Source organism: Petaurus breviceps, unplaced genomic scaffold (assembly GCF_028583685.1).
Source record: "Petaurus breviceps papuanus isolate PSGF00001 unplaced genomic scaffold, PetGlider_PUasm1.0 189, whole genome shotgun sequence".
Lineage (NCBI taxonomy): Eukaryota > Metazoa > Chordata > Mammalia > Diprotodontia > Petauridae > Petaurus > Petaurus breviceps.
The window spans coordinates 38,103,493-38,127,488 of record NW_027185809.1 but is presented as its reverse complement, the minus strand read 5'-3'; the positions used below and the strand labels follow the sequence as shown (position 1 = coordinate 38,127,488).

Here is a 23,996-nt window from a genome sequence, read left to right as displayed (position 1 = left end):
TGCCAGCACCACATTGCAGCTTCAGCTCCTGGCCTGCAGAGTGTAGGGGGACCAAGCACCAGTCTGAGGGGTAAGCACTCTTGCTTTCACCTGCTTGGATCTAGATTGTGGCCTAGGGTGGATGTCCTGGGGTGTGTGTCCAGATTGCCAGAGCGTGTGGAGGCCTCAGAGAGAGCACCCATCTAATACCTCTGGCAGCTGAAAAAGCCCCAGCCTTCGGGATGAAAGCTCCCCTGTCTGGTGGCAGAGTCCTACTGTGGCAAAAAGCCCAGTCAAGTGACTGAGGGGTGACATGACCAAGCAAAGGAAACAAAGCAGACAGAAGATTCCAACATTAAACTCCTATTTTGGGGACAAAAAGGAGCAAAGCATGAAAGAGGAGGAAGACAGTGAAGTCAGAACTCCTGCACCAAAAGTTTCAAAGGAAAATACGAGCTGGTTACAGGCCATAGAGGACCTTAAGAATCAGATAAGAGAAGTGGAGGAAAAATTGGAAAGAGAAATGAGATCAGTGCAAGAAAATTATGAAATGAGAGTCAATAGCCTGCCTGAGGAAAATCACACCTTAAAAAACAGACTAACTCAAATGGCAAAAGAGGCTCAAAAAGGCAATGAGAAGAGGAATGCCTTAAAAAGCCAAATTTGCCAGATAGAAAAAGAATCTCAAAAGCTCACTGAGGAGAATCACTCCCTCAGATTTAGAATGGACCAAAGAGAAGCTAGTGCCATTAAGAGAAATCAAGATGCTGTTAAACGGATCCAAACAAATGAAAGAATAGAAGGCAATGTGAAATATCTCATGGGAGAAACTACTGACCTGGAAAATAGATCCAGGAGAGATAATTTAAAAATTATTGGACTACCTGAAAGCCATGATCAAAGAAAGAACCTAGAAAGCATCCTCCAAGAAATTCTCAAGGAAAACTGCCCTGATGTTTTAGAACCAGAGGGCAAAATGGAGGTTGAAAAAAATACACTGATCACCAAAAAGAAAACTCCTAGGAATATTATAGCCAGGTTCTGGAATTCCCAGATCAAGGAGAGAATATTACAAGCAGCCAAGAAGAAACAATTTGAATATTATGGAAACACAATCAGGTTAACACAGGATCTGGCCACTTCTACATTGAGGGATCGATGGGCCTGGAATATGATATTCTGGAGGGCAAAGGAGCTGGGATTAAATCCAAGAATCACCTACACAACAAAACTGAGTATCATGTTTCAGGGAAAAATATGGTCATTCAGTGAAATAGAGGACTTTCAAGCATTCTTTATGAAAAAAAAAACAGAGTTGAATAGAAAATTTTACATTCAGATACAAGAAGCAAGAGAAGCTTGAGAAGGTAAACAGGGAAAAGAAATCAGAAGCCACTTATTTGATAAGGGGATATCCTGTGGGACTGCTCTTTTGGGGTGGTGGGTAGGGGAAAAACAGGGAGAAAATTTGTAATTCAAAATCTGGCCGAAATGAATGATGCAAATCCGAAGTTAATAAAGCATTTGAAAAATGAAAAAAAAAGATTAGTCTGCATTATTAATATTCTTTCTATCCCTTTCTTAAGTCAAGACAAATGTTTTAAAACTTTACTAAAATTCTGATGCATATTTCCTTCTCTACAGAACAGGAGGAACAGGAACAGATTTGGACTTCCCCCAACAGGTTATTTGTTGGCCTACAGAGTAACCGGTGCCTTGAAACTCTTTATAGGACGCTAATGAGAAGATGTGGGGTTTCACATTCATCTTTACTCTGTCTGGTGGTCAATCCTATTACTGGACCTTAATCTTGTCTGTTATCTAACACCTGCTACAGAACTGCCCATGAAAGAACATATGAGAATCTTGCTCCAAAAGTTGAAAAGTTTAACATGTTGACAACATTTGTTTCTTCATTCAAGTTCATGATGCAACTTACTCATTTAGCAAACTTTTTCTGAGTGCCTATTATGTCTAAGATTTTGTGGTAGGCTATACATATATGTGTCTTTATGTATATACATATGTACATATGTGTGTGCATATATGTGTATATATACACATACATAGCAATGTATATATCACTTTTGTGATATATACATTTTTCAGTGGTGTTTGACTCTTTGTGACCCCATTTGTGGTTTTGTTGGCAAAGATACTGAAGTGGTTTGCCATTTCCTTCTCCAGCTCATTTTACAAAAGCAGAAACTGAGGCAAACAGGGTTGAGTGACTTTCCCAGGGTCACAAAGCTACTAAGTGTCTGAGGCCAGATTTGAACACAGGAAGATAAACCTTCTTGATTCTTAACCATCTAATCACTGTGCCACCTAGCTGCCCATATATGTGTACACATGTGCATGCATGTAAAAATACATGTGCATGTGTATATATGACAGAATTCCTGACCTCAGGGAAATTAAAATTTAACTGGGTAAAAAAAGACCTGCAAATAAATTACTAGAGAGATATTGCCAGACTGGAAAAACACAAGTGCCCTGAGGGGAAGAGAATGTCATCCGCCAACACTAGTCCAATCACTTGACTTCAATTTCTGGGAAAATTCTAATGTGAAAAGGGATCATTAATGAACATTTAGGAAAGCAAGTGGCTATGGCAATGAACCAGCTTGTTTCCTTCATGGTCAGCTCAGGCCCATACTAATCTCATCTCCTTTATCCACAGGATTCCTAAACTGTTAGAGAACAGGAATGTGATCAATGCAATTCACCTAGATTTCAAGTGAGCAAGGGTCTCATACTATTCTTGTAGAAAAGATGAGGATAGATTTAAAAATAGCTGAATTCCCTGACTCGGGAACAGTGATAATAGTCTTCTGTGACATTCCATTAGCAAGTCTTTAGTAGAGTGCCTGAGGGATCAACTGGACATTTATTTATTTATTTATTTTGCTTTTTAGAAGTAGGTACAATAGGTGGAAGGGGCAAAGAAGCAAATTCAGGCACTGATGTTGGGAAACCATTTCATGATAAGTGTTGTTGGTGTCATTGTTGTTGTTGTTTTCACTGTTGGGTCATTTGAGTCCTATCTGACTCCTCACAGCTCCATTTGGGGGTTTTCTTGGCAGAAATACTAGAGTGGTTTGTCATTTCTTTCTCCATTTCATTTTACAAATGAGGAAATTGAGGCAAACAGGGTTAAGTGACTTGCCCAGGGCCACATAGCTAAGATATGTCTGAGGTGAATTTTAACTCAGGAAGATGAGTCTTCCTGACACCAGGTCTGATGCTCTATCCTCAGCACCACATAGCTTCCCCTCTAATAAGTAGAGCTGTCCACAAAGTAAATTCATGGGTTTCCCTTCACTGGAGAGCATTTTTCAAGGAAAGGCAGGATGACAATTTTTATAGATTTTTTTAGTACAAATTCTTTCTTTGGATATGGCTTGGACTAAATGGTCATTGTGGTCATTCTAAACCCAGAAAATCTGTGATTAGTATGTAATAATTGCCATGAGAGAAGATTAAACTCAGTAATTTAGGGGAAGAAGAAAATACCTTCTGCTGAACAAATCTATCAAAACTTCTAAGCTGAAACTTAGAGGTTGAGGGTAATTTTAATAGTTGAAGATAGAGGAATGTAAGAGTTCCCAGGCAGAGAACATTAGCAAAGGTGAAGTATAGAAATTGTGAAAGTGATACACGAAGTTGGTGCTTATTAAATTCATGTTGATTTGAATTAAAAACCTTAGAACTGCAGGGTGTGTTTATATGAGTTAATGGGAAAGGAAACTGGAAAGTTAAGTTAAATTAAGACTAGTTTAAGAGGGCCTTGAATGCGAGGATAAAGATTTTGACTTTATATAGTAGGAAGGAAATAACCAGTTATCAAGTACCTATTCTGTGCCAGGCAATATGCTAAGCATTTTACAAGTATCATCTCATTTGAGCCTTACAACAATCCTAGGAGTTAAGTGCTATTATTATTCCCATTTTATAATAAAGGAAATTGAGGCAGACAGAGATTAAGTGACTTGCTCAAATCACGTAGCTAGTAAGTATCTGATGCCAGATTTCAATGTGGGCATTCCTGATTCTAGGCCTAATGCTTTATCCTCTACATCACCTAGCTTCCCTATAGACAACAGGGAACCATTCCAGTTTTAACAGCTGTGCTTTAGAAAGATTAGTTTGTGGCACCTAGAAGTGATCGGAGTTGGAAGGCTCCTCTCCTTCTAAGGTGACTTTTCATCTGTTCTATATTTATCTTGAATATAATGTGTCTCAAAAGTCTTAGTGAAGTTTAAAGCTTTGATAACTAAAACCACACTAATACTTTTGGGACATACATGTATGTATATGTGGTCTTCCCCATTACAATATAAGCTCCTTAAGAGTAGGAACTGTTTTCTTGTCTTTTTTCTTTGTATCTGCAGTACTTGGTATAGTAAGTGTTTAATAAATATTTTGTGATTGAAGGACAGAAACAAAGAACCTAAAAACAAAGCATCCCATTTAAAAAATAACTATTATAATAGCCTTCAATACATAACAATAGAATTTCTCCTTCAGAAGAAAATAAACATCCTTATACCCCCTTTTGAAATGCAATCTGAACAAAAATAATAGGAATATATAAAGCCCAAGAAGTTAGAAAGCTATTTAAAACAAAGATGTGTAGATAAAGATATGTAGATGTAGATGTGGAGAAATAGAGATACATCAATCAATCAATCAATCAAGACTTGTTGAGCACTTGTTATGTGTCAGATACTGTGCTAAGCATTGGAGTTACAAAGAGGCAAAAGACAGTCCCTGCCCTCAAGGAGTTTACAATCTATTGAGGAAGATAGCATACAAACACGTGTACAAAGTAGGCTATATACAGGATAAATAGGAAATAATTAGCAGAAGGAAGACACCAGAAATAAGAAGGGTTGGGTAAGGTTTCTAGTAAAAGATAGAATTTTAGTAGAGACTTAAAGAAACCAGGATGCATATAACTGCTTTAAATTGTTTGCTTCTAGTTATATAAACACATACATGCTTTAAACTGTTTTGTTTTTAACTGCTATGGTGATTGATACTATTATTTTGTTCTGATTGCATTTCACAAATGGGTATAGGCTTATTTATATTGTTCTTAAGGGAGTCTCTTTTTTTTTTGTTATGAGTTTAGGACTATTGTAATAGCTTTTTAATGGTATATTTTGTCTAGTTTCAATCAATCAACAAGCATTTATTAAGCACTCACTGTTCCAAGAGCTATCCAAAGTGCTGAAGATACAAAGAAAAATAAAAGCATCCCCACTCCTTAAGTAGTTTATATGCTAGTAAGGGATACTACCTACCTACCTACCTACCTACCTACCTACCTACCTATCTACCTCCCTATCTAACTAGCTAGTTAGCTAGCTACAATGTGTCCCTAAAGTCAGGACACAGAAAATTTCATTATGCAATTTTTCAAGAAATGAAATGAATGAAACTTTTGACATTTTATTTAATTAGTATACATTTTAGCCATGATAATTTAATATGGAATAAAAGCTTTCATTACCTATTGGAGACTATTTTCCCTATCAATGAGACTAATTTAATTTACTTAATTAATGAGATTTCCTATGTATCTCCTATGCCTTCCTATGAAATCTCATTAATGCTAATTAAATAAAATGTTGTTGAAATTTTTATTCATTTCATTTCTTGAAAATATGCATAGTTAATGAGACTTACTATGTGCCCAGACGTTAGGGATATATACAAGAGCATATACAAGATAAAGAGAGACTATTTCTGCCCTATTCATATATGTGCACACACACTCCCCATGTGCATATATTTGTGTGTATGTATATAATGTGTATGTACGCATGCATGTATATACATATGTACATATACATGTGTGTACGTATACATGCACATGCATTCAGCTAGGTGGTACAGTGTATAGAGTGCTGGACTGGAGTCAGGAAGACTCATCTTCCTGAGTTCAAATTCAACTTTAGATACTTACTAGCTATGTGACTTAACCTTGTTTGCATCAGTTTCCTCATTTGTAAAGTGAGTTGGAAATGGCAACTATTTCAGTATCTTTGCCAAGCAAACTCCAAATGGGGTCATAAAAAGTCAGACAGAATTGAAACAATAGAACAATAACAACATTAAGATTGTGTGTGTATACATACATGTGTGTATACACATACGTGTACATTTATGTGTGTATATGTATACACACATAGGTATATGTGTCTGTATATTGCTTATGTATACATATGTCTATGTGCACATATAGATGTATAACCATCTACATACATATGTATAGATCTACATCTATACATATAATACATACACACATATATACATACATAGACACACACTGTGACTGACCTAGAAGGGAGTATATAAAGCCACAATGTGACTGTCAAAATTGTCAATTGGTAAGTCAAGTATACAGGTGTGACCAGAAAAATCACATGCCCATGAAAAATCACATGCCCTCCTTAGTGTCAAGTGCTAGAGGCTGTACCTTTGTGTCTCATGGCTACTGTCATGCTACTCTTCACTCTGAAAAGGACTTGCCCTAAATCCAGTTCACTGAACAACTCCTTCCTACTGGTAACAAGGAAGTCCACAGCATTTCTGTTTCATATTCTCATATAAACTGACCTAATCATCCTTTTCATGATAAAGATGCAAAAGAAAATCCCAGAAAAAAAATGCAGACCAGGGGTTCTTAGGTTTTGTTTTTTTTTTATGTTCTGCATCACTCAAATAGAATGAAGACTTCACAAAGGCAGGTACTATTTTTGTTTTTGTCTTTGTCTTTGTCTGCCCAATGGCTGGCACACGCTAGGCACTTAAGAAATGAATGAATAAATGCATGAATGAATTAACAGTCTTTGTCCTCAAAGGGTTTACATTCTATATAAGAAGACAGCAGGTACACAGAAGAATAGACAGAACTACTTGCAGATTTGCTTTCCTGGAGCATAAGTCAGTTTAATTCACTCTGTGCTCAGAAAATGGTTCCCCATTACCCGCCAAATAAAGACCAAATTCCTTTGCCTGGCATTTAATATCCTCTATAATCTGAACACTAAAGTACCTTTAAAGTCTCATCTCATCCTACTCAACCTTATAATAACTTTGTTCCAGATAACCTGGATCATTCATCTTCGCTTCAACATGATTGATATTTTCCGACATTGATACTGTAGCCAACTCTTTTCCACGATTGAAGAAAGGTATTTCAGAAGTGTGTACATGCTTTTGGAATAGTCTTCTCCAGTCTTATTCTGTTAAAAGCTACCCATCTTTTAAGACCCAGCTCAAAAAAAAACTTCTCTTCTATGAAGGATTCCTTGGTCTTTCTAGCTAAAACTGATTGCTGTTACCTCATCTCAGAGCATTTCATGGACTCCTCATGTAAATGTCCTATTATAATTTATATCATATTTAGCTGTGTACATAGTTTAACTTGTACTACTAGATATTAAGTTTCTTGGGGAAACAGACTGTTTTATTTATTATATTTTCCAACTACCTTATATAGTGCATTGAACATAGAAAAGTACTTACTAATTATTCAGACATAGTAGTTACTTTTTTTGGGGGGGGGAGTTTCCAATTGAGAAACTTATTTAAATAAAATAGGTGCCTCATTGTGTCTCTAATCTTAGAAGAAGGTGTTGGGCCTCTTGGTAGTAAAGCATAGTTTGTGCTGGCGACGCAGAACTCTGTGGGGCAGAGGGAACTTGATTTTGGAGTCATGAAACTGCTTGACTGTGGGCCGGTGGCATTTGCTGGCAGGAATTTCTTCCTCTTTCATGATCTGGATGGAGTGGGCCCAGGCACGGTGACGGGCTCCCATATCTCGGTAGCACTGAGTGACGGCACCAGCAGTGGTCAGGTTCCTGTACTCCCTGTACATGTTGTGGGTCCCACTCCTGGAATCATAACGCAGACAGATGCCAAAGTTCTTCACTCTAAAAGGGGAATTTTCAAAGACCTGTCCACAGTATACAATTTCTCCAGAAGACTTCTTCATCTTTTTCAGCTGGGAAACAAAGTACCAGAACCGGGACTTTGCTACGACATGATTAGGAGCAAAGATCTGCATGCGATAAAGAGGTGGCACCAGGCTCTTGGGAGTGGGCAGGCAGTGCCCAACCACCTCAAGGAATATGCATTTACATATATATGCACATACATCTGTGTACATACATATGTATATGTGTGTATTATGTAACTCCCCCCATCCGTGTAGAATGTAAACTTTTTAAAGGTAGAGTTTCATTTTTTCCCCATCGAGTACTTAAACCAGTGTCTTGTACATAGAAGGCACTTAATAAATGTTTATTGAATTGAGTTAAATAAATGTTTGTCAAATGGATAAATTTATTTAATGTATATCACACACCAAGACTGGCTAAAGACTTTCTATTAGGATATTCTGGATGTCTACCTTGGCTTCTGATTTTATCCCATAGCATTTCTTTTCTCTGTTATAAACTCTCACTTCCTGATAAATCATTCTGCTTTCAAGTACATGTTTCTCCAGTCAGGAGGTGGTGGTGGTGATGATAGAATAATTAACATGATTAATTATTGTGACATTTAAATAAATACATTTGTGTACTGATTATTTATTGGCTGGAGAAGATGACAAGAAAGTTCATCAATTCTTCTGCCCTATTATAAAATCAATGGTCTCTCTGTTGAGTCTAAAGTCCCTTCTAATGAAGAAAAAAGGCCAGAGGATTTATTCCTACAATGTTTAAGTTGACCTGGGACCTAAGTATTGAAGTATGGAGGAGAACTTACTATAAAGAACCCATTGTACAAATTAAACATTTTGAGATAAGCAATATATCAGATAAAGGAGAGAGTTCTAACTTCCTTTTTAGAAGCAACCAGACTACATGAGTCCTGAGGTTCCCATGAAAACAAACCCTCAGTTTTCAGATCTATTTATTATTTGTTCTTAAGGTAAAAATTTTTTGCATTCTTTTTCTTTTTTAGCAGATGATCTGAGCAGGTCATCCTAGTCTCTCCTAATTTCCTTATTTCCTGCTCTTTGATATATGTGTACATATATAATATATATATATACATACATACATATATATATATATATATATAAAATGTGTGTGTGTGTGTGTATATTCTCCTCCATTTGAATGTGAGCTCTAAGAGGGCAGTGACTCATACATAATAAGTGCTTAATAAATATTTGTTGACTTCATTGGACTTGATGTCTTCAGATATGGTGGCTCCTGTCATGAAGGAAAAGGGATTGGACTTGATGACCTCTGAAGTCCCTTTGAGTCCTAAGAGCCTAAATTCTTATTATACATAATAATCTGATTCCATCTCAAAATCTTTATGCTTGCAGTAAGCACACTGCATGGTTTTGGATATTGCTTTGGATTTATTTAATGTATATCACACACCAGGACTGGCTAAAGACTTTCTATTAGGATATTCTTGATGTCTACCTTGGCTTCTGATTTTATCCCATAGCATTTCTTTTCTCTGTTATAAACTCTTACTTCCTGATAAATCATTCTGTTTTCAAGCACATGTTTCTCCAGTCAAGAGGTGGTGGTGGTGATGATAGAATAATTAAGCTTTGGATATAAGTAAACTCCAATCAGGAAGGAAGACTGAGTGCTGTATAGGAAACAAGCTGTGGCAGATGAATGCTGTAGAGGCATTCCTATTCCCCAAACCTCCTAGACATGTCTGACTATAGGTATAAATCTTCTAGTTATGGCTTTACTCCCTAGGAGAGAGAGTGAGAGTTGTCAACCCTTTGTAGACCCATGAGCAGAACCACCATGATTCTAGGAAGAAATTAAGTAAGGGGAAAGGGCCAGGACTGGAGCATCAACATACAATTGATGTGTTTACTGATGAATGCTGAATAGCTGTGAAAATCAATAGGTTATTATGAATGATTAGGCTCCTATTCCGCCTAGATACTTGGGCTTTCCAGTTTTAATTTTGTGCTTGGCATATCAAGCAGTGATCCCTTCATTCCCCTCCTATGAACCCATCAGACCCAACACCTATTTCTTGGGATTGAAGCTAGTAATTATTCCCTTCTTTAACTCTAGGTCCCTTATCAGGGGATAAACGAGACACTAAGAGCCAAGGTTCTGGGGAACACTATCTTTACATGTCCCCCCCAAATCCCTAACCCTGACTAGAAAATTATATATTTATATCAGACTAAGGATCACCATGTGCCAACACTACCCATGTTCATATGGTACCTTGATATTTTCTTTGTAGGACAAGGAAACCTACCTTATTTCTTTTTGGGACTGGTTCCTGGGAATTTCATGAAATTCCACCCTTCTATGTTTGCAGCTCAGGAACCATATTCCTCATGAATCCTTTCCTAATCCTGACAACTGCTAATGACCTCCTTTCCAAATTTGTATACAACTACTTTGTTTGTGTGTGTGAATGTTGTACATGTTTATTTGTGTACTTTTCTACCCTGTCAGAAGGTAAGCTCCTTGAAGGACTATTTCATTATCTATTTTTGTATCCCCAGTTTCTAGTACACAGTAGTACTCTCAAGAAAGGTTTGTTGATTGATTGATTTTAGGGGAATGTCTTTTTTACCTTCCATGTCAAAATTCATCATCTTCAAAACAATGAGCCACTTATACCTGTGAATAATACCTGAGCATCGTAGCTCTAGATCTAGAAGGGACCTCAGAGGTCATCTAGTCTAAACCCTGCAATTTGCAGATTAAAAAAAAAAAAGTGAGGATTGAGTGAGCGGCGTCCGCGGGAGGAGCAGCTGAGACAGCGACAGTGACCGCGGCGGAAGCGACCTCAGGAGCCACCATGTCTGAAGACATCAAGTCCAAGATCCGAAACTACCGCACTGCACCCTTCGATAGCCGCTTTCCCAACCAGAACCAGACCCGCAACTGCTGGCAGAATTACCTGGATTTTCACGGTTGTGAGAAGGCCATGAATGAGAAAGGTGGTGATGTGTCCGTCTGCAAACGTGTCTACAAGTCCCTCTGTCCCCTGTCCTGGGTGAGTACTTGGGATGATCGCAGAGCAGAAGAAACCTTCCCTGGGAAGATCTGAGCTAATTCCTCCTCCTCCCTTACCCCACCCCAATGCCTGGGGCTGGATCCCTCCTTTCTTGGGGGGGGGGGGAGGGGATGTGATCTGTGACTACCCCGGCTCTGGGGGACCTGAATCATGTTAAAATAAACTGTGTTGGAATACAAAAAAAAGTGAGGCACGCAGAGGTTTAAGTGACAGCCATAGTGACTACCTTATACTGGTAGTAAGAGAAGAGGAAGGTTTTGAATCTAGGTCATCTGACTATTGGTAGATCCAATGTAATCTCCCCTGTAGCACTCTCCAGTGAAGTACCACCCACTTCGGGGATCCATGACTTTAACTTTGTCTAATCACAGTTTCCATTAACTCTGTCCAATCACAGTTTCCATTAACGTGTTACTATTCCATAAAGCATATATAATAGCATAGTATTTTGCATGTAGTAGTCACTAAATAAATTTTTGTTGAATTTAAATCAGTTTTCCCTTCTCCACAGAGCACCTTATTCCATACTAGATATTGTTTTTACCCCTGATCTTTTATAGCTTCTTTTATAACACCCTATAATACCCTATTCCATACTAGATGTGGTTTTTATCCTAGATTTTTTCATATATTTTTATATTTATATAATAATCCCTGCTAGACCATGATTAAAAAAACAATAACTCCAAGAATACCTTCAAAGGAGATGAGGCAAATACCATTCCTCAGGGGAACATCATCAAATTGAGGATTTAGCATTCATCATCCATTCATTATTTCCAATCTACCTGCCTTCCTTCCTCTGTCATTCCAGTAAGTTAGATGACTATTCTTTGAGTATTCTCTCCATCACCAACATCATCTGTTTGGTGGCCTAGTACCTACATATTTCTCATGCTGTCCAATTCTAGCTATCCCATGTTTTATTGCTTACTTCTCCACTAAACCAGACTCTGCCCAGAATCCCCTTCAATTTGAATGATGATTCAAAGTTCAAAGGCATTCAAGATTTGAGTTATTCCAGATTTTTAGTATAGATAGAATAATTTTCTAATACCTCAATCATTTTACAGAAAATATATAGATTTTTGCCAGATATAAAGAAAAATATCCAAATAAGTAGATATGTCCAAGTGGAGACAACAGTTTCCTTATCACTGGATGCCTCCAAACAGATATGAATAACGATTGTGGGTGTGATGTAGAGAGGAACTGTGATCAACAGCTGGACCAGATAACTGTTCCTTCCCATTCTGATATTTTGTGATTATAGAGGAATAAGGGTATGAGTACCAAGGACCTGGGAAAGGCAAGTCAGGAAGACCAATTAGGAGTCAAGATGAGGGCCATGTGAGTTGCTAGAAGAGGATAGGTTCAAGAGATATTGTGGAAGTAGAATTGACAAGGCTTAGCCGTTGATTGGATGGGAAAGTATAGGAAAGGTCTTTTGCTACCAAGAAAAAGCACTACTCTGACGTAGCATTTGCCCCAAAGATTCAAAGTGAGTCTCCTGGATACCTGGAGAATAATGCCTTTCACATCAAGTTCTTTATCCTCCCTCCTGAGTAAGGGAATACCTAAGGCAAGAGCATGGAAGATATTATTCTAGAGGATCTCAAAACTTTTCAGAAAGCCGTATGCCTTTTATACCATGGATGATAATTCATAACAGGTAATGATTGGCCTATTGATGCTTTGCTGTTGTTATTTCAGCTGTTTTTCAGTCATGTCTGACTCTTGTGACCCCACTTGGGATTTTCTTGGCAAAGATCCTGGAGTGGATCACCATTTCCTTTTCCAGATCATTTTATAGATGACAGAACTGAGGAAAACAGGGTTAAGTGATCTGCCCAGGGTCACATAGTTAATAAGTGTCCGAGGCCAGATTTGAACTCAGGAAGATGAGTCTTCCTGACTCCAGGCCCAGGACTTTATCTACTGTACTACCTAACTGCTCCCTTAATGCTTAAGACACTCTAAAATATCCATCTTTCCCAAGAAACTATCCCTGGTGTTGTCATCATATCAACCAAGTTTGGCTGTTGTTTCCAGCCCAAAAATTACATACCACCCTAGCACTTTTTGTCTCCTTATTCCAGATTAGGCTGTAAGACATATCTCTGTTTATCCCTCTTGCTTTGTTGTTGCAGTTATCTAATCTGGACCTAGATTCTTGATCCCATCCTGCTTAATACCATCTCACCTCCTCATTTGTTCTGGTACTAACCTGGTTTCCTGACCAAATATTCATCTACAACCCCGACTTTATCTCAGACTCAGGTATCAGCTTCAGACTTTTCTGCATTCTACTCCTTACCACTGAACAGTCATGTGACAGAACTAAGCAATTTATCACTACCTGTAGGCATGCCCTGACCATCCTTCCTCATACCCATTTAGGGGCAGAAATAGTCCCAAATATTGAATCTTTAAACCAAAGTATGATAACATAACCTATCTCCCTTCCTACTCAACCTCTATATTTCCTGTACATACAATCTTCTTACAATCTTCCTGTCATTGTCCTTACCAACTCTTCTGATTCATGCTTATTTCTCTGTTCTCCAGAAAATATTTCTCCCAAGCAGATGCCTACTTCTTGAGCCCAAACTGAGTGACTCTTAAACAGTACAGAAACCTACTAGGGGACAAAATCTGTGTTTTGAACTAACAATAAAAAGCCAATATGTCTTAGTCCTCCAAGGTGTAAACAGCCCTTTAGTGAACTTTGCAAAGTCATTGCCAGAGGCTTCTTTTCTCTCCCCTGTGGGACAAGAAAGTGAAGAAGTACTTATCTACCACATTGCCCAATATGGCAAGGCAGAGACTGAGAGCTGGTCTAATAATGCATTAGTGGAATCAGAGGATCTTGGGTGTGGGATTACATAATCTTTATGATTTTAAGATCATAGGACTCAGAGAAGGAAAGAATGATGGAAATAATTGAACTCCTTCATTGGATAGGTGATAAAAACAAGGCCTGTAGTTAAACCAAAATTATTGATTTGCCTAAGGTGACAGGTAGAAATCAGCAGTCAGAACTTGAATATAAGTCCTTTGAGTTCAGATATAGGACTCCTTTAGCAACTAAAGAATTAGAATTTATCTGTGAAAATCTTTCTGATTGGAGCAAAGTACTTCAAAGAGTTGGTCATTGAGAATAGATGACTTTAGCAAGTGATATTTGTCAGCAACTCAACAGTATGAAAGGAAAGAGCACTTAGTAAGAATGTTGATGCTGGGCCAGTTAGGTGGTATAGTGGATAGAGTGCTGGCCCTAGAATCAGGAGGACATGAGTTGAAATTTGTCCTCAGACACTTATTATCTATGTGACCCTGGGCAAGTCACTTAACCCCAGATTGCCTCCAAAAATAAAACAAAATTGTTTATTGGGGCAGCTAGGTGGCACAGTGAATAGAGTACCAGCCCCAGAGTCAGGAGTAATGGAGTTCAAATTTGGCTTCAGACACTTAACACATATTAGTTGTGTCACTTAACCCCAAGTGCCCTGCCTTCCCCCCTCCAGAAAGACAAAAAAAAAAGAAAAAAATAATGTTGATGCTGGAAGAGCAATTAATAAATGTGATTCCTTCACTGTGGAGGGTTATCTAACCACTCTCCTAAATGTGTGGGATAGTGGAATAGGTAGGCAGGATAGTGTTGGGGAAAGGGGTAAGCAGTGACTCTGAATTCAGAGGCATTGGTTTAAATCCCTACTCTGTTCCTTATTACCTGTGTAACCACATAAGAGTCATTGAAGAATGGTTGAATTAGATGAGGAGTCAGCAGACTATGTCCCACAGACCAAATCCCAAATTGTCAGCTATTTTTACTCATCCATTGAAGTAAAGATGCTACACACAGGAGTTCCCAATGTAATTGTACTGTAATAACTAATACATAGCAAATCATTTATTGTACTGAGAGGAAGGTAGGTGGTCCAGTGGATTAGAGAATTAGACCCAGAGTTAGGAAGAGCTGAATTTAAATCTAGTGTCAGACACTTACTATGCTGTATGACCTTGGCAAAGTCACTTAACCTCTGTCTACCTCAGTTTCTTTATCTGTAAAATGGGTATAATAATAGTACTTGCTTCCTAGGATTGTTGTAAAGATCAAATGAAATAATATTTGTAAAACTCTTAGTATAGTGCCTGGCTAATAGTGGTAGGAGGGATTTGGGCTGTAATTTGCCAAACCCTGGAAGGGCATCAAAGGTTCTTAACATTGCTTATATCTTGGACCCATTTGGCAGTACAGTGAAATCTATGGACCCCTTCAAGAAACCAATTATATTGAAATTATCAGTTTATCAAATAAATTATCAAAACAGTTATCAAAATAGTTTATGAAAATATTTTAAAAAGCAAGTTCATGGTCCACAGACTAAGAACATGTTAACTAGATAAGCTCAAAAATCCTTTCAGTCTCTAAATTTTATGATTCTGTGAAACTGGTGCCAGGGTTACCCAGATAGTGATATAATCAGGACTCGATTCCTCACTTCAGTGTTCTTTTCATTAGAGCCCCTCCCTAAAATCAAATCAAAACAGCTAAGATACACCATTTTCCAACTTGCATTAAATAAGTGAAGACATTAAATGCAGACTTTTATCATTTCATTTCTGTATAACCTAACTTTGGTGAAAGAATTTCAGACCTAAAAAAAAAAAAAAAGGCCTCAGTTGTCCTCATCTATAAAGCTGGAGAATGAGAAGAGATGATTTCTAATGTCAGTTTCATTTCTACCATCCTGTGAAATTTAGAGAATTTTCATACACACACATATGTGTGTATGTGTCCACAAACATATGCGTGTATGCATACATATGCATGTGTATGTATGTTTACACACATGTATACCAAGGAGTTCAAGTACAGAACAGGAAGGGCCTGTGTATAATGCCAAAATATTCATTGTATTATCTTTTATTAATAACAAAAAACTGAAAGATAAAGAGAAGTGGGGAATGACTGAACTGTGATATGTGAATGTAATAGAATATTATAATGTGGTAAAAAATTACTATTCTTAAAAGTCCAAAAAAACATGAGAATTCTTATATGAACTGATGTGTAAGCAAAACCGGAAGAACAAGCAGTGCGACTACAATCAAGCAAACAAAAACAATGTCAAAAGGAAACTCCAATCTCAGGAACACAAACAGTGTGACTATAGTCAAGCAAGTGAAAATAATGTTGAAAGGAAACTCCATTCTCAGGATAATGACTGATCTTGATTCTGGATAACAGGTAATGAAATGTCTCTTCTCAGCAGGGCAGTGGAGAGCTCCAGGACAGACTATTGCATGCATTACCATATAAGTGGTGATTGTATTGGTTGCTTTAGTTTAACTGATTTTTCTTTTTATAAGGGAAGGATCAATATGTCTCTGTGTGTACATGTATTCTATATGTGGACATGACTGATGTAAAATCAAAAGATATCAAGAAAACTTAATCTTTAAAGTTAATTCAAATGAAGAAGAGTCCTTGGAATTTTACACCATTTGTGATAAACTATTTTAAAAGTTTCTAATTATATTTAATTTAGCTAGTAGTCAAGTTTCTGGAATTGTCTTCTTCAGCTATTTCACATTCTTAGATATATATCACGATGAAATGATAGTTCAGTTATATCAGTCATCTCTCTCTATCTATCTCTATCAGTCATCTCTATATACATATACACACATTTAGTTTCTTTTAGCAAAATAGAATATCAAGTTTATGTTCATTCAGTTAATACATTTAGGGATATAATATGTGATGTATTACCTAGAGTGATGGAATTGGGACAAGGAAGACCCAGATTCAAATCCTGACTCCAACACGTAGTAGCTGCAAAAGCATGGGCATTCTCTTTACCTGTGAACAGCTTAGTTTTCTCAGCAGTAAAATGGGGGATAATAAACCTGCAATATTTAACTTATAGGTTTGCAAGCCTCAAATGTGGTAATGTATATAAAACACTTGGTGTAGTGAATAGAGAGTTGGCCTCAAAACTAGGAATATCTGGGTTCCAGACCCACCTCTGAAACATACTGGCAGTGTGTACCAGGGCAAATCATTTAAGCCCTCAGTGCCCTAGGCAATTCTCTAAGACTTTAAATTACAGAGAAGATGCCAACCTGCATTAGTGCTGGGTGTTTCCTTACCTGAGAGTTCACTATATTGATGATATCAAAGGTAAAGTCTCTATCCATGATTTTACTATTATGATTTTATGAAGAAGTAAAATTCTATAGCATATTCTCTCTTCCAGAGAACTTACTCTCTCATCTCATTTCCAATGATGTCAGTATCAGTCAACATATAATTAATAAGTACCTTCTGTGTGCAGAGTCCTTTCCTGAGTCTCTGACTTAGTCATTTAGGAATCAATAAAACTGACAAGAAAGCCTTGGAAACACAAGCTGGGAGGACATGCTTTTGTTCATTAATCACCTTTCTCAAATCAGCACGTTGCTATTTAACCACAATTCTAAATATTCTAAAACCACAATCAGAGGTGATGCCAGAAGCTGAATCCCATTTTATGCAGACCTATATTTTCATCCAAACATCCTCATCAATGACTCAGAACTAAGGCCCCTAACTGAATTGTGCTAACCAAACATCAAAAGATAATAAGCCAATTTACTCTCTGGAAGACCGACAAGAAAGAATATGGCAGCAATGAGGCATCAAGCTTCAGGCCAGAATTAAAGTCTACAGAAGTAATACTGTCTGGTCTTCTGAACAGATGTGAGGTCTGGACCTGCAACTATCTTCACATTCAGTTACTAGGCATCTCCTGCCAGTGAGTTTTATGAGCAACACTTAGCATCAAATGGCAACAAAGAACCCCTTAACAATGAAATTGTGGAGAGCAGTCATGTCACAATCATGAAGGGAAAAAAATAAGATCGTTGGAGCAGGGAATTTGAGGACAAAGAAAGAAATCAGTCTGGCCAACGTACTTCTGTGGTGAATTAAATCATGGTTGGTGGTGAAGAAGATGAACAGATGAAATGTTATGAAGATATGCTAAATATAACCTGAAGCAATTGTCCATTTCTAGACAGCTGGGAAATAAGTGCAGATCCCCAAACATGCTGGCCACTGACTTTATATGCTAGTAATGTTGACAGGGTTGGCTGCATTGGAATGTAAGTGCCATTTGATTCCTGTGGAGAAAATGGAGAGCCCTAAGCAGAACCCTACTGCCCTCAGGACAAGGAAACCTGGCTCAAGTATGTAATCACTTCACCAGATAATGTAGCCCACAGATTTACTTATACACTCATGCTTATTTTCATAGGGCATATCAGTTTTATAATCATCACTTGCAAAGGTTTGAGGTTTGTAATTTGGTAAAGTGTTTGGCTGTTTGCAAAATGATGGTGATTGCTCACTGCTGAGTTAACACAACTGTGTGTGTGTGTGTGTGTGTGTTTTCCATGTGGGAAATGCTAGTGGTGTCAAAGAGCTGTCCACAGCTGAAGTTTGTTGGGAAAAATTAGGGGAGTCAGCATAGCCCCAAATGTTAGAGCTCAAAAGGATGTCAGCATTGTGACCATATCAAAACCACAATAGGGAATCCTGGCCCCACTGGGTGCCAATGGAGAGAAGAGGCTGGAGTCTAAGGGATATCCACATCTGTCAGACAAGTTGAATTGTGGGATGGAAGTCATGGGAATTGAGGATGTTTAGAAACCACAAGGTCAGAATGTTTGAAGGAAGCTAGTGAGAGGAAAGAAAAGGAGTCTAGGGACCCAGAATCAAAATTATTGAGGAAACTGGAAAGTGACCTGGACGTTCATGACAGCAACAAGGATTTGAACAATGATGGAGTGAAATTTAAAGGAAAAGAGATGGTAGCTGAGTGAATATTGTGAAATGGGAGGCTTGAGAAGTGGCAGTGAGGAGCAAATGTGAGGGGGCAGTCCCCAAAATATAGGACTGGATGAGGTGGTCTCTGATTTGCTTCTTCTATTTGTTCCTACTTGTGGGGATAGGTCCGAGGGAGAAGGAAGCGAAAGCTTTGTCAGGAAGGTTGATTGGAAGGAGAGGTCCCATTAGACTCTGGGCAAATAAGGGGATAGAGGTTGGGGGTGAGGGGTTCAAGTCTCTTATGACTGGCTCTTCATCCACCCCTCAGGCCTTCAGATGGGATTCTGCCACTACTATATTGCTGATGTATAATCCCAGATCTTGGGTACATCTCTTGCCTCAAATTCCTGCTCGCTTATTACCTTATGATGACTGTGTTGATAACTGATTGTTTTTGCCTCAAATGACCCAAATCTTACTTCTGACTCTTTCCTGCCTCTATAGACTCATTCAGATTGGGCCAGGCCTTCCAGCACTTCTGCCCACAATATAAAATCTTGGCTAGAATCCCTGGCGAGGATTACTTTGAACTTTACCCTTAGGAAGGTTCCAATACAATGATATGCAAAGGGACATGTATTAATGGTCCTTGAGGACTGAGCATAGTCTACCTTTTTCTTTGTATCCCCAACATTCAGTACAGTGCCTGGTACCTCGGAGGCACTTAACAAAAGTTTATTGACAAGAGAGATAGGAAATCACCCCCACCTATCCCTTCATTGAGGTGAGAAGTTCACAGATATTACATATAGCACATGTTTGGGGGCTTTTTCAATGTATCAATCAGTTTTGCTATTTTTTCCTCTCTAAAAAATATTATTTGTCATATGGGACAGATCTCTGGAAGGAGGAAGGGATACATGGGATAACTATGGGGATAAAAGAAACAGAAAGTATAAATAAAAACTTCTAAAAGTTTATTGAATGTATTCTAAATATCAATATTTAAATTGATATTTTTTTCTTTTCCTGGTTTTTTGTTTTATTTTTTAAATGACAGAAATCTCTTTTATCTTCTTCCCACCATTGCAGGTGGAAAATTTAAAAAAAAAATACTTGTAACAAATATGCATAATAAAGTAAAACAAATTCCCTCATTGGCTGCATTCCAAAGATACTGGCTTATATTTCTTTGCCTTCTGATATTTATTAAGAGGATATAAACTCTTTGAGAATTTAGTATGAATTGTTCATTCTAGCTAGTTTTGGGATCTTCTGTGTTGATTTCTCAGCTTGTACTCTGTGTTTTCATTTTCCCCTTGAAATCTTTGGTGCTTCAGGTTTGTTTGTTTTTTTTTTTTCCTTTTTCTTTCTATTCCAACATCACTTCTAAGAGACCATGAAACAACAAGAAATTCCAGAAGGGTTTACAAGAAAAATGAAACCCATACAAAAATATTTTGCCTTTGGAAACTAATTCCCATAACTCTTACAACTTTAATGTAATACTAGTTTATGAAGAGTTTCTCAATATATCCAAAGTCCTATTAAACATTTTTCAGTAGAAATTCCTTTTGGAATTCTATACTTCCTGAATGACTATAATCTCCATGAAGGCAGAGATTGTGTCTCTTCCATCTGCCCTAGAACTGAGCATAATGCTCAGCACACAGAAGGTGTTTAAGATGTATTTATTGAATTAAAGTGAATTACATTTAACGTTATCTTCCAATTATTTACTTGGCAGATTGTCAAGCAGTAAAATGGCTGTCCACATGGTTATTTTACACATTGTAATGCCTGAACAAAATGAGCTTTGTAGAAGGCTGAGCAAATGAATGACAAGTAGATGCTATAAGAGCTTGTTTGTTTTTTTAATCTGATCAGAGCACCCAGATGACAATAGATGAAATCTGGAAAGTGCCCTGGGTTTGGAGTTACAAGGCCTTGATTCAAGCCCTGGTTCTGTCACCTGTCACTTAATTTTTGTGTCCAATTTTTGTGTCCTCTGAACCTCAGTTTCTTTCTTCATTTGGAAAACTGACCTAACAAATACATACCCTGCCTACTTGGCATAGTAATTTTGAAGACGATGCCTTATAAAGCATGAAATACTTTGTAAAATTAAAATTATTGTTAGCCATCAAAAATATTTTCTTTGCACATAGAAATTCATGCTTCTTATTAAGTCCTTGAACTTTTCCATCATCAGGCTTTTTTATTACTAATATTTCAGTAAATTTGCTCAAAATAGTAAGGTCCTTAGATAATGACATCAAGGTAACATATTGATGAGTAAAAAAAAACTATATCTCAATTCCACTGATTGGAATTAGTGATGAAGGGACCACTGCCTACATATTGGGAAGAGCATCTGGCAAAACCTCATGCTGTATTTAACTTGCCAAATTGGGGGAAAACGTTGTAACTGGCAAGCAGAGTAAGAGGTACCACATACAGGTTTCTACTGCAGTAACAAACAATAGAGAACACAACTGAAATTAAGTCATAAACTCTTCCTGTTGACAGAATTTCATTCCACTGCAAACTGAAAGCCATTTTATGGCATTGGCAAAGGGTAGTATAAATTATACTACCATCCCACAGCTGATGAGTTTATAAGTCTACTGAGAGCAAGCTTTCTGGCATCATCACCATGCTGAGCTTGCCAAAGCTGCATGTGAGACACACTGGCCTGAGATGTTGCTAAAACTGAAGCAAGGAAGGGTCTGAGAATAGTAAGTACCACAGTAGGGGAGGGAACGAGGTAAGGTAGATGTTATTAATTTGTCATTAAAATTTTCTGTTTCTTTACTCCTTGTGACTCACCAATGTTGTTCAGCTATACCTGATTCGACAATAAATTATTACACAAGTCACAGGATAGTCAGGGATGTGTCTAAAGGAGGAATGGGAGAACAATCTCCTATAACACAACCTCAGTTTGTCAGAGCACACATGAAAGTCAACATTTACTGAAGCAAATCCTGAAATAACAGAGTAGGAAGGGATCACAGAAGCCAGCAATTGCAACCTGTACCTGAATAAGAATCCCCTTAGTCACATGCAATGGCTAGCCAGCCCCTGGGGCAGCTAGGTGACATAGTGGATAGAGCATGGAGTATGGAATGGGGAAGATTCATCTTGATGAGTTCAAATCCAGACCCAGATGCTTATTAACTGTTCAATCCTGGACAAGTCACTTAACCCTGTTTGTCTCAGTTTCATCATCTATAAAAATGAGCTGGAAAAGGCCAAACATTCCAGTATCAAGAAAACCCCAAAATGAGGTCATAGAGTGAGACAAAATTGAACAACAACATTCACGCCTTGGCTTAAGACCTCAAATGAAGGGGAATTCACTATCCAATAAGACAACCTACTCCACTTCTGGATAAAATAGTTATAAAGAAAACCCTCTTAACACCAAATCTAAATCTGCCTTTCTATCAGAACAAGGCCCTTCAACAGCCTTTCAAATCTGTGAAGACACTTTTCTTGCCCCTTCTTGTCTTCTGTTTTCTAACCTAAACATTCCCATTTCCTTGAACCCATTCTCAAAGGTCATAAATACAAGGCTTTTCGCCATTTAGTTTGCTTTTCTCTAGATATTTCCAAATTTACCAATGCTTGTCTTAAAATGTGATGTTCAGAAACTGAAAAAAAAAATGATACTCCAGATATGACCTGATTGGCTTGGAGTACCAGAAGATTACCACCTCCCTTTTCCTAAATACTATCTCTCTTAATGTAGCCTCAGTTTGTATTAGCTTTCCTGGTTATCACATGATGCTATTGATTCTTATTTAACTTGCAGTCCACTAAAACCCCCAGATCTTTTTCTGTTGAATTGCTATCTATCCATATGTTCCCCGTATTATATTTGAGAAGCTGATTTTTTTAACCCAAAGTGAGTCTTTACATTGAGCCTCAGTTTCCTCATCTGTAAAATATTTGTACTATGTGATTCTTGGAAGTTTTATAAGACCCTACTATTATTGCTATTTATTTTATCACTTAAAAATGTGCTTCCACATTCCTTTAGTATATACAACTAGGTCCTGAGAATAATGAATCTCTAAAATGGTCTTCCTCAATATTCCTTTCTGGTTTTCAGTTGCAGCTGGCCAAACCAGCTGTGTTCTCTAAATCCCAATGAGTAAAGCTATACTTATTGGATTTCTGGGTCAGTTTAAAAAGAGAGGTTTCAGTGAGCACCCAGATTTCTTTTTGAGCTCTTTCATCAATTTTGAGGCAGTGTAACCAGAGTTTCCTCCAACATGAATCTAAACGATTTCCTTCATTGTAATTTCCTTTATTATAAGGAGTGGATGTGAGGCATGAGTAATTAATATTTCCCAACTTAATCTAATTTATGTGAGGGATGCCTAATTAAAAGAAAAGCTAAACCCGTAATGGAAGGTAAATGTTAACATTACATGATGAGAGCCGTACACACTTTCAACTGCACTCTTTAGGGCCAAGTCTTATAAGGAACTGGAAGACTTTCCCATGGACCAGGAGAAATATTTGAAGACAGAGAAAACTGTAGCTGGTAAATGTTATTGCTAGCTCTGGGAGGTGAGGCTCACAAGGCTAATATTGCTTTGCTGAAGACTGGCAAGCACCCGAGGGAGCCAAAGAGAGTATTCGGATCACTCTAGTCCAGTCCAAATGTCACTCTAACATTTGCAGAGCTGTGTGTAACTGCTTACAGAGAAGTCTCTGACAAGAAGGTCACGGTTGGAAAAAAAGTTGTTTAGGGAGTTGGAGGATGAATGAGGGTAGGGAGAAGGTTCAGGGATTTAATAGAAAATTCACATTCATTTTCTCATTTGCTCTCCTTTTTCAAGCTTCTTTTTCTTGTGTTTTTTTTTATTTCCCCTGTACATTGTTGTTCATATACATAGACCATCCTATGGCTAACTAATATAAGTTCTATAACTAATAAAAGGTCCCACAGAAGGACAAAGGGAGGAGTCTTTATCCACTGCCTCTTAAGTGTTTGCTTAAGACTTTACCCTTCTATGCCCTCCTTTGGCTCTTTGTAAACACATATGTGAAACACATACGAAATCCTTCCTCAGAAGAACTATGAGAAATGAAACAGAGACAGTGAGACAAAGAGAGATAGAGAGAGATAAAGGGAAGGAGGGAG

General features: G+C 37.7%; 2 protein-coding genes and 1 pseudogene across 4 annotated transcripts in view; 1 reads left to right on the top strand and 2 right to left on the bottom strand.

Annotated features, from left to right (window-relative positions):
- The window catches only part of NRXN3 (neurexin 3), a 2,132,730-nt gene that overhangs the window by 1,288,778 nt on the left and 819,956 nt on the right, over positions 1-23,996 (bottom strand). The gene's annotated exons all lie outside the window — the stretch shown is intronic.
- LOC138164121 (large ribosomal subunit protein eL20 pseudogene) lies at positions 7,611-10,643 on the bottom strand (annotated as a pseudogene).
- LOC138164070 (cytochrome c oxidase subunit 6B1-like) lies at positions 10,727-11,207 on the top strand. Its single transcript, XM_069091708.1, has one exon. The coding sequence runs from the start codon at positions 10,804-10,806 to the stop codon at positions 11,053-11,055; it is 252 nt and encodes an 83-aa protein (XP_068947809.1). The 5' UTR covers positions 10,727-10,803; the 3' UTR covers positions 11,056-11,207.